This window comes from Aptenodytes forsteri, unplaced genomic scaffold, assembly GCF_000699145.1.
Source record: "Aptenodytes forsteri isolate BGI_AS27 unplaced genomic scaffold, ASM69914v1 Scaffold284, whole genome shotgun sequence".
Taxonomy (NCBI): Eukaryota; Metazoa; Chordata; class Aves; order Sphenisciformes; family Spheniscidae; genus Aptenodytes; species Aptenodytes forsteri.
This window is the reverse complement of record NW_008794445.1, coordinates 3,549,507-3,560,521: the sequence shown is the minus strand read 5'-3', so window position 1 is coordinate 3,560,521 and position 11,015 is coordinate 3,549,507. Positions and strand designations below refer to the sequence as shown.

The 11,015-nt window shown below is 50.3% G+C and overlaps 1 protein-coding gene across 6 annotated transcripts in view; it reads right to left on the bottom strand.

Annotated features, from left to right (window-relative positions):
• Positions 1-6,175: 6,175 nt before the first annotated feature.
• Positions 6,176-11,015, bottom strand: part of ZC3H7B (zinc finger CCCH-type containing 7B) — a 50,908-nt gene continuing 46,068 nt past the window's right edge. For all 6 annotated transcript variants that reach the window (XM_009290011.2, XM_009290014.2, XM_009290013.2 and 3 more), the window contains exon 23: positions 6,176-10,262. In XM_009290011.2, coding sequence (XP_009288286.1) covers positions 10,070-10,262 — 193 coding nt within the window. In that variant the 3' untranslated portion in view covers positions 6,176-10,069. The remainder of the gene's footprint in view (positions 10,263-11,015) is intronic.

The following is an 11,015-nucleotide window of genomic DNA, read 5'->3' as shown; positions in this document are numbered from 1 at the left end:
CCCCCAACCCCTTTGCCTCTCTGCAGTGCTCAGGTACTTCTGTTGGTACCAGAGCATATAAATGTCTCTTTTAAACTCCCTAATTCTACTTCTGTCTTTAGAGGGATCTCTCTACAGAGGTCTGCCGTCAGGCCCAAAGCACACCAGGAACTGCAGAGCACTGCTGCTCAGGTGTTATTGGTAGGTACAACCTTCCTGGCAGTTTGAGACCCCAAAGAATCATTTCGGACATTCAGACCTCTGATACAACCCTGTTCATTACAAGGAGCTGGGCAAGGGGTTCTTTGTGCATCTCTCCAAGTTGCCATCTTTCCCTCAGCCCCACGAGTGCTCCCTCAACTCCTTCACAGGGCCACATCTGCGCTGCTTCTGGAGCTGCCTTTCCACTGCCTCCCCTCCTGCCGGTGTCTTGCAGCCACCCTCGGCCCGAAAACAAGAGAAGGTGGCACACCTGGGTGCCTTCTCAGTCAGAAACACCTGCAGATTGTTGCTGTGGGTCTTGTACTTGGTGGTGGCGCCTGGCTGCACATGGATTTCTGAGGCCACCATTACAGGAGGGAACTTAGTTGTTTCTTACATGTATCAGAAAGCACAGCTTGTGGGGAACCTTCCTGTCACAGGACACCTGACACACTGTCACAGCAGCAGTGACATTTGACCAAAGAAAGGCATTATTGGTTATTATTACTAATTTCTGTTATCTCAGCTTCCTCCGATGAGATGAAAGCTTGGCTTGATAATCTAATGGAATGTGTCCTCTTAGAAAATAAAAAACATTTTTGTCTGATTTTCTAAGGACACAAAGCTTACACAACAGTATTATCTATCCATCCATCCACTCCTCCCTCCCCAGAACATGCTACCCACCTTGGCAAAGGGATAAATATATTTAAATATCTTTTTCTATTTGAAAGATAAACTAGGAAGAAGAGAGTCGAATTAATGCCTCCTCAGAGGGAAAACCTGCTGTTATTTGTTCTGTTTGATCTGGGGCACATGCATTGGCAGCCAACACCCCAAAGCACATGCTGCCCCTGGCAGGCAATAGTGAGGGGACAGGCAGAAGCCAGCAGTACCGACGGGACTGTGTGGTGACAGACAAGGTAGGTTACTCCCCTGAAGTGTATCTGGAAATAAGGACAAAAGCCTGTAGAAATCTCTAGAAGCTTTACAAATCCTGCTGCTCTTGAAACAGCTTTCTTTTTTTCAGTCACCTGAGTCCATTCACCTTAGCAGCACAGCCATTATTCAGAAATTTCCGTATCACCTCACATGGGGATGTCTTCTGTTGCAGGTCCCACAGATCAGACCTACTCCTCATGGTCTGTGTGGAGGCTCCAGGCCCACCCATGGGGTTTAGTTCTTGCACCAAACCCAGCTTGGTAAGTGGTGTCTTCTTTCTTCTTTTATCCAAGCAAACCCTTTGCCAGAAGTCAGTCACTGCCTCTTTGCAGACATCCGTAATTTTTTTATGTTCTTATATTAGCTCCTAGGACAAATGCACATTTCACTGACAGCTTCCAGATTTAACTATTTATTTGCATAGTGCATTGGGCTCGATAGGGAATTTTTTTCACCTTGGCAGGGACTGGCAGCTGAGTTTCACTGTGGCCTTTCTGAAAGGAGGCTTGCCCCGCATCCCAGCACCTTGTCTTCTACGGGGTCGAGATGCTGCTGCTGGTGGTGACGGACATCTACGGAGCTGTAAGGACACCCAGAACGGCAGCAGCAGAGAAGGCTGTGGCCAGACCAGGTGTGTCTGCATCCACAGCAGATTACTTTAAAAGAAAAGGAGGTGGGAGAAGGAGCTATGAAGCCAGCACGGGAGGGTGGACAGCTGAGGGTGGTAAAAGTGCGACTGGGGCTCTGTGTTGGCTAAAGACCACCTGGCACCTGAAACATGAATGCGCGACCCTTTAGGTACTTTTGACGGTATCAACGTGGGGCACAGACATGCAGGCTTGATGAGGCCTTGCACTGAGTCCCCCTCCTGATTCTGAAAGGGCTGCCCCTTCCCCGGGCAGGGTCTTGCATGCATACATATGTGTACATATATGCCTGTCTCCCTATGTGGAGGAGCAGCGTCGGGATCCCTGAGGGAGCGGTGCAGCTCAGTGGAAGGAACTGCCTGCACCTCCCGCCTGAGGTGAAAGGATTTCTAAAAACTAATTCCCCAAAATGAGTGCCAAAAAGCTAATGAGCTTTGCTTCCCCACCCCCCCTGCCAAGACATCCCCCCCTTCTCGGGTGCTCACGTGGCAGCCAGGCTCACCGCAGCTCTGCTCCTCCGCACGTGGCCTTCCCCTGTGAGGTGCCATTTGCCAGAAAACTAGGTGCCAGGCAGGGAGAGAACATGAGAAAGACTCTTGGGATACCAGAAGTTGTGCTGCCCTGGGCAGGAAGGACACCTAGAGCTGCCTTTGTGCATTTCCCTGCTCCGGAAACGCTCTGGGAGCCTGGGCAGAGCCAGCTTTGGGAGCTCTCCAAACAAGCCTTGGCAGGAGGCAGAGCCCAGGAGGTTCCAAGAGCAGCAATAAACCAAGGCGTTTAAAGCAGGATGGGGAAATCCAAGGACAGTGATTGCTGGGCCTCTGCCAGGGTCCGTGGGAGACCGTTGGGTGGGACAGCAAGAAAGATACATGCTCCTCCGGCTGCTTCCTTCTCAAAACAAAGAGGGTGGCTGTAAGGACCTTGGCTGTCCCTCAACCATCCTTTCCCAGGCTCACTCACCTTTCCCAGGAACGACGTGGCCCCCGGCAGGAGCAGGGATCCTGCAGCATCATGGCCCAAGAGGTCAGAGCCTGATGGACAGATACAGGAGTCAGCTGAGCCTGGGGAAGGCACGTGGGCTGAAAGAAAACAACCAATCCTCTGAGAAGCCTGGGCAGTTTGGCTGCTGATGATCCTCAAAAGCCAAGATATGAATGGTCTCGAACAGAAGATCCAGCCTGCCGAGAGCTTCTTTTGAAACATTGCTTCTGTATTGAATCCCCACCATAGCCCCCAGGGGCAGCATCCAGCCGTGTTGCAGTTATCCTCAAGCCGTTTGGCTGAGGAAAACTGAGGCCATCTCACTCCCTTGGAAGCAGGGCTTTCCCTCTGTGCCTCAGCTTTGCTGGGGTACAGACAGGGGAGCGTGCCTTGGTATTCAATTAGAGAAACTATGCAGCTTTTCATCCTTCCCAACCATCCGCCTGGAGGGCCTCAGCACTACTGAAAGCCCACAGCTAAGGCAGGCAGAGGAAATCCACAGAGAACAAGGGAAATACACCAAAGAGCACCTCCAGCACTGAGTATTTTTCCGGTTTCAAGTGAGCCAAATCTACTCTGGCATCTGGGTTTAGAGATTTCCATCCCAGCCCTGGGTAAATGTCATTTTTGGGAGGATTAATCCAGATGGTAACGAATAACCCTACTTCCTGGGAGTTTCTGCTAAGTCTGTGCCTCCCGAGGCTCTCACGAAAAAGTAGTTTTCTGAGGTGCTGCCATCCGTAAGCTAAACTGAAGAGACGAGCACCCACTGAAATAGGCAGTCTCAGGAGCTGCCAGGGCCAGGACTGTTGCAGTGGGGAAGGAGCCAGCTGGAGCTGTCATCTCATCTGATCCCTGCTCTTGTCCTTGCTGCACCTGGATCTGCCTTCAGGAAACACCACCCCTGCCCCGGGGGCACCAGGACCTGCCGCTCCTGCCTGGAGGGGGAACTGCAGAGAAGAGGGAGGGGACAATCCAGCTGGGAAGGGAGAGAGGTTATTGGGAATGGATGGGCCCGGTCCTGTCCCCTCCTATCCTGGGGAGAAAGGGGCGAGGCTGGATGAGACATGGCGCAGAGCTCCTGAGCATAGAATCATAGAATAGAATCGAATCATTGAGGTTGGAAAAGACCTCTAAGATCATCGAGTCCAACCGTCAACCCAACACCACCATGCCCACTAAACCATGTCCCTAAGTGCCTCATCTACTCGTCTTTTAAATACCTCCAGGGATGGGGACTCCACCACTTCCCTGGGCAGTCTGTTCCAATGTTGAACCACTCTTTCAGTAAAGAAATTTTTCCTTACATCCAATCTAAACCTCCCCTGGCGCAACTTGAGGCCATTTCCTCTCGTCCTATCACTTGTTACTTCGGAGAAGAGACCGACACCCACCTCGCTACAACCTCCTTTCAGGTAGTTGTAGAGAGCGATGAGGTCTCCCCTCAGCCTCCTTTTCTGCAGGCTAAACAACCCCAGTTCCCTCAGCCGCTCCTCATAAGGCTTGTTCTCCAGACCCCTCACCAGCCTCGTGGGCAGCGCCCACGGCTTTCCAGGAAGCCCCAAGAGCTAGCTGTCCACAGGACCTCTGCCCAGAGCCACCCCACAGGCACCCAACCGAGTCTGTTCAGCACCTTCCTCTGCCCCACCCCTAACGGCTGTCTGCTCCAGCCAGTGCTCCTGCAGCCATTCCTCCTCCACTTCCCTCCCACCAGTCACTCCCATCCAGGCCTCTTTTACTATTTAGGACATCGCTTTCTGCCCAATGTTTTTCCCCCCAAGTGCCCTACAGCGTGACCTCCTCTGTGCCCTCCACCCCAGTGACCAGCACGCCTCTGCAGGTTACAGGTCCTGCAGGGCAGGAACTCTCTGCCGCTCTCCTTGCACAGGGCACGATGCAACACAGCCCTGTTCTTGGTTGCAGCGGCTGCAGCAAGCACAATTAAAAGTGATGACAGCATTTGCATCACCTGCTGTCGCTGCCCAGAAATGTTTCCCTATAGCGTGGGCAGACAGACTCAGTCACAGAATTGCTTAGGAATCCCATCTGCAGCTTGCACTCTGCAAGGCAAACTCCCTCTGCCAGGCTGCTGTGTGATGGCATTAAAGGTCTTTAGTATGAAGCCTTCCTCCCACCTCTCAGGGGTCTCTACGCCTGCTCCTCTCAATCCTTCATCGGACCTGGATCCTTCCTGGCTGATCTGGGGCTCTCCCCATTGTCTTTTATCTGCTGAAGTTCCTACGAGGATCTGAATACTGAAGTCATCACTGCCTTCCCTGCCTCTTCAAAATGCAAGTTTATTTTCTTCAATGAAGAAACACCAGTGAGGAGGGGTTTACAGCTGAGGCTCAAACCTGCAAGGAAAACACTGTCGTTTTTCTCCTCATGCTTTGTCTGCCTTGCAATTTGACAGTTTTGGTCCCCATTGTACTGGAAAAGCTACCCTCGCTCTTGCCAGCATGGCCTCAATAATCTTTGGAGGGTAAAACTAACGCCTCTCACATTGCATGTACTCAAGAGATGCACCTTAAGAGTGCACCGGTCTCCTCATTCCCTCTGCACTATGAGCTTGTATTCAGACCTCTCCTCCTATGACCAGAAGGACGTGAGTCCTCGTGTCTGTATCCAGGCACACTGGGGAGATGTGTAGCAAGTCTCCTCTCCTCAGGTCTCGCTGGATGTGACCTTCTGGTCACTCTACCAGTTTAAACAGCAGTAGCAGGGTGCCTCCATGGGACTCCCTTGTCTTTGCTGCATCTCCAGTTTTGGCTTCATCAAGAATCCAGATTAATCTGCATCATGACGGATTTGAAAAATAAAGAAAACAGTTTTATTAATAAATGTTTTCACACTGACCTCTTCCCCCAGGTGCGATCTTCACCACACAGCATCCTCGTCAGGGGGAATCTGCACAGACGCTTCTCACGGCCCAAGCTGCATGTGACTGGGTGGGTAGGGCTGAGGGCATTTTCCCTGGCAGGGGGCACCGCTGGCAGGAGAAAGAACTGGCTGACCCAGTTGAACGGAGCAGCCTACACAGCGGAACAACCTCTAGATGAAGGTGATTACAAGACCTGATTACTGGAGGTTTCAAAACACAGGTTACCCAAACACCTGAAACTGTGTGTTAATGCAGAGCGTGTAGATTCTTGGTGCTTGCGGGAAAGGGAAAAAAAAACCTTAAACACACTTAAAGTTCACAAGAACTGCGCGTCTGATGAAGAACTGCAGAATCTGTTAACACTCACATAGGCAATCTTCCACTCAGCAAGAAGAGCAGTAGATTATACTTAAGGATGGGAGAAAGTGAAAGCGATCCAATGCTTGCAGTCCTCCCTTTGCTTCCCTCCTTGCAGCAGGGAAACCTGAAACCAAGATGAAAAGCCTTTGCGGGCTATTTGAAAAATGCAAACATACACTGTATCAGGAGAGGGTTTAAAGTGCACACTTTTATTTTCTATTACAAAGGCTAAAAGAAGCAAGTTTGTTTTTTATTTAAGAACAAAACCAAAAATGTTGTTAAAACATCTACATTATTATCCTGATACTAGACCTTATGAAAGATACTAAGTTCTTTTTTAATAGTAAAGCGTGGTATTCTTAAATTATATTAATACAAAGACATATTAAAGGACTCGAAATCATTACTACCCAGCTCAGAACTGCAGCATCCCCTTGCTATCTTTTCCTTTCACTTGCTAAAACCCATCCATTTTTGACATACAGTTTCATACAAGCTAAGTAGGGTATTTTTTGTTTTTTTACTTCCCCCTGTAAAGGCCAGGTTAACTCCAACACCAGCGTCACTTAAATCCCTGCCCCTACCAAAGGATTTGGGAAAAGATTTCCACTAAGTCCTTCAGCGTTTAACAAGTTGATCTGAATCAAAGTCTCTCCTCTGTGTGAGCATGTGTGTTCAATTATTTTACAGGATATGAGATTTTCTTCTAACGTTATAAAATTAAAGCGTCACTTCTTTTGTTAATAACCCTCAGATTTGGTGCTGCGCTGCAAAATTTTCTCTCTCCCTCACATGAATGAAGAAAAGAGAGAGTTATCACAGGGTCTCGTGAATGCACCACTAAACAGCCCTACAACTCGTGTCTGATCTGTTGTAGAGCCGTGAGCACTGACCAGTTCTGCTGAGAGTACGTAACGTGCTGAAGAAAACCCTCTTGGCTTGATAAAGCGAGCCTGGGAAGTCAAGCGTGAAGCTTCCTGCCTTTCACAATGTCTCTTTAAATAATATAAGCAAAGCCTTATCATTAAAACTTTACTCACTAGTTAGCAGTATAACGCTCTTTCACTGAGATGGGACTGCGAGGACATCCTAGGGGGTTTCAAAAATGTGAACAGGGAAACCTGTCCCATCTCAAAATTTATACCTATCTATATAAAACCCTCCCCTCTCTGTTATTTCCCTTTCCCTAACCCAAATAAAAGTCTTCATATTTAAACCGGAGATGCTGCGTTTCCTGGCCCGAGTCCTTTTCCTTTACCCTCATTTAAAAGATTCCTTCGATACCACACACATATAGTATTATATAGAGCGATATATTTAATACCTGTGTATATATGCTTCATGGGAGGGGTCACATATATACACACTAAAACAAGTCTGGTGACAAAGTACTGCAACACCACAGACCAGGTTATCATATCAGGGAAAACAAAAAGAGATACTTGACGCAAGCCCCGTGACCGTGGGCATCCTTCACCTCAGGCACGCTTGCCCTCTCCCCGCCTCGGCCCCGCTCCGTCCCTCCGAAGCCCCACTGAGCAGCTCGGCTCTCATCACAGAGACGGGGAGAGGGGACAGCGACCCACTGTAACCTAAACAAGTTATCATATGAGAAATCACAGCGCAGCGAACGCTAGAGTCACACTAGAGATGCAGGTTTGTTTTAAAAATAAAAACCACATTCCGACGTTCCCCGATCCAGATTCACTTCCTTGGCGTCTCTGCCCAAGAAGAGCAGAACAAGATAACCCAGGAGTTGATGTCTACCTCCTCCCCCGTCTCTCTCCGTTTATAAAGTTGACCACTTGAGCACAAGGAGCACCAGGAGAAGGAACAATCCGGGCAGCTACAGCAAAAGGCAGAGGAGAAAATACAGCACCTGACCACTCAAGAACTGCCATGTCTGATACTGCGTTGGTCACTCTCTTTCCCCACAGCACTATGGACCCTTCCTCATCTCGTCCTCCTCCCCACATATGGGCCGAGGTAGAAACAACCGCTTCCCTCCCCAGTTCTCCCAGATCTCTCGTAAGCCATCTACGTATCATCAGATGTTACGGTCCTGGCCTCCTCCAGGCCAGATCTCAAGGTGCTGTACAGCCAAGAAGGGAAGCTCATACCAAACCAGTGACCACCATCCCCATTTTAAAGGAGGGGAAACAAGCTCAGAGGCACATTCAGCTTACTTGGAGCACATAATATCACTGGAAAGACCCAAGACCAGCATGCAGCGCACTCTGCTCCTGGGCCGTAACTACCCCAGTGGAGCTGATGCACCTACCAGGAGGCTGGTTTAGAAAGATGCCAGCTGCCCCCCTGGCATCTCCTGCATTTCCGCATCTCCTGCATTTCCACATCTCCTGCATTTCCACATCCCATCTCTCTTGAAGCTGGGAACCCCAAGGATATGGGAGCAGGGAGGGAAAAGGGGGACCCAGCAATGCCAAAGCACCAAGCAGTTCACGGCCAGATTGTATTTACCACGGATATAGTACTGCCAGCCCCAAGGGCTCTGTATGAAAAAGACATCCCCCACAAAGGCTGGGAAGGAGATGTGTTCGTGTTTGAGTAGATGCATGCATGCACGCATGAAGCTGGGCTGCAGAAGAGAGAAGGAGAGGGAAGCTCAGGACAGGACACACGTTTACTGCTTACAGGATGAGACCGCCAGAAAGGACAAGGCTGGCATACAGAGCAGTACTGCCTCTCACCGCTGCCACTATAAAAGCCAAAAATCCTGGCCCAGAGCTCAGCATCACTGGTTCCCCCATCGTGGTGCACATCAGGTGGGACAGGAGCAGGCTCACAGCTGGGTCCCACTGTGCCACTCACCCTCCACCGCAGTCCCTGCCCTGGGTCGCATCCTGGCTGCACTGTGCGTCCGCAAGCTCCCTGCCCCGGCTCTGAGAAGGAGGGGGCTGGACCTCTGGTTCTGGTAAGTGCCCTTCCAGCTGGATTCCCATCAGCAAAGCATCGCCCATGCTGCTCGATGGTGTCCTTTTAAATGGATCCCCACCCAGTTCTTCTGGCAGTGCAGGGAAAAACGCAGCTCTATAAATAGCCAGTAACACACGCCATTTAAAGAGCAAGATGGGAACCCCCTTACCTCCCTCCCTCTCTTCAGGACACAAGGCAACACAGAAACACAGGATCCTTTTGGTTACAGCCTTCCTCCTGGCTGATACTGCTGCATGGACTACAGTGACGCAGGGTGTGTCACAGTCTCCACTACACCTTCTAGATGGCTTCGGTCTTACTTGCACCAGTCACACCAGCCAAAAAACCAACCCAAAACTACCCACCCTGAATACCTGTCGCACACTGAGAAAGACATCTAATGAGGAGTCACCAGTTTGCTTTCTGGGTACAGTCAGCTGAAACAGCCTGAAGTCACCTACAATCCAGTTCCTGCTGCTGCAAGCAGTTTTATTACTTTGCTGCTTTTAGCTACACCCTTTATACCAGATGGCTGTTACCCTCCTCGGCACCAGTTGATGTTTTAAGATGTTTTAAGCCGGATCTAGTGGTTTTCCTTCTTTTGCACCCCAGTTCCTAATTCTTCTGGTACTGAACTCCCAGGAGAGCAGGCCAGCTGCAGCAGCGTAAGCGGGGCTTGCTCTGCAGCACTGAGAAAAGGAGCACATGAACTTCATGGTCACCTTTTCACCAGATGTCTGCCCCTTTCTCTCAGCTTTGTCCTCCGGACCTCTGCAGCCACACTCCGAATTGAAGAGCAGGAGAATAACACAAGGAGAAATTCTCCGATTTGCAGCCAGTACTGGATTCATTCCTTTGAATGAAGGATAGTGAAAACAAGAAGATGGAGAGGAAGGAGAATTTGTGGTAAAGAAGAGAGAGAAGATGGATCACAAACTCAGTGAGCATGGTGTTCGCTGGCCAAGGAGAATCAAATTCACGATTTCATTCACCACTAATAAATCATCGTCTCATAATCTTAAAACGAAAGAAAAGAAAAAGTTCTCTTTGCGAGACACAGATCTCACTCTCCCTGCTACTGCCACTCTTGGAAAACCCGCCCCGTGTTTCTCCAGCCGACAGGCTCCCCTCCCAACCCTTACTATACGCCATCCCGCAATAGGAAGTTGTATTTCCCGAAGTCGTCATCCCTGGGGCAGAGCAGCATGTCCTTGCGGGCTTTGGCCAGTTTCTGTTTCAGCACCTCCCTCCGGTCTAGCCACTCCGTCAGCTCGTCCTGGCCGTGGGCATAGCGACACTCCTCTCCTTCAGGGCAGGCCTTGCTCTTCTGGAACCTGCCAGCACAAGGAGCACGATCAGGAGGACACCCCCAGGACAAGGTTTTGAGCTCCCTGTCTGGGATACTCCATTGGGGCCCACCAAAACATGCTGCAAACTCTCCTTTCGAGAGAGGGCGAGGCAATTCTCCTACAAACCCACATGCAGCCAGGGAAGGCAACATGGAGGCTGGGCACAGAAACAGAGCAGTGAACAGAGCAAGGTCTATGAGGGGATTTAGTCAACAGAACGAAACAACGTGAGCTGGAACTGGACCAGCAGGGATGAGGAGAAACCACCACACAAGAGAGGAAATGCCAGGTAACAGCCGTGAGAGACAGCCTTCTCTCTAACCAAAACGGCATTTCTAACCATCACAAGTCTTCTGAAAACACTTCAAGGTGCTGATTCAGAGGGTGTGAGACATTCAAACCATTTAATAAAGCACCTGGGATTCCCCCAAGCATCAGGCCAAGCAGACTGTTTAGCAGCCTGGCAGCTGAGAGCACCCTGGCTATGGAGGGCACAGGTGCAGACATGAAGCTTGCTCTCATTTTCTAAAGACACGTGCTCAGAAATGTATTTTTACCACTCAGTAGTGTGGCTGAGCACCTCTGGGATCCAACAGCAGCCTCACCATCACCCCAACCTGTCACCTTGTCCCACTCTTCCTCCAAGCAGAAGTCCCTGGGGACTCTGTGAGAGGAGGAGTAGGTGGTGGTGAAGGTGGAGGGATGACGGAGGCCCGGGGCCTGTCGCCCTGTCCCTGC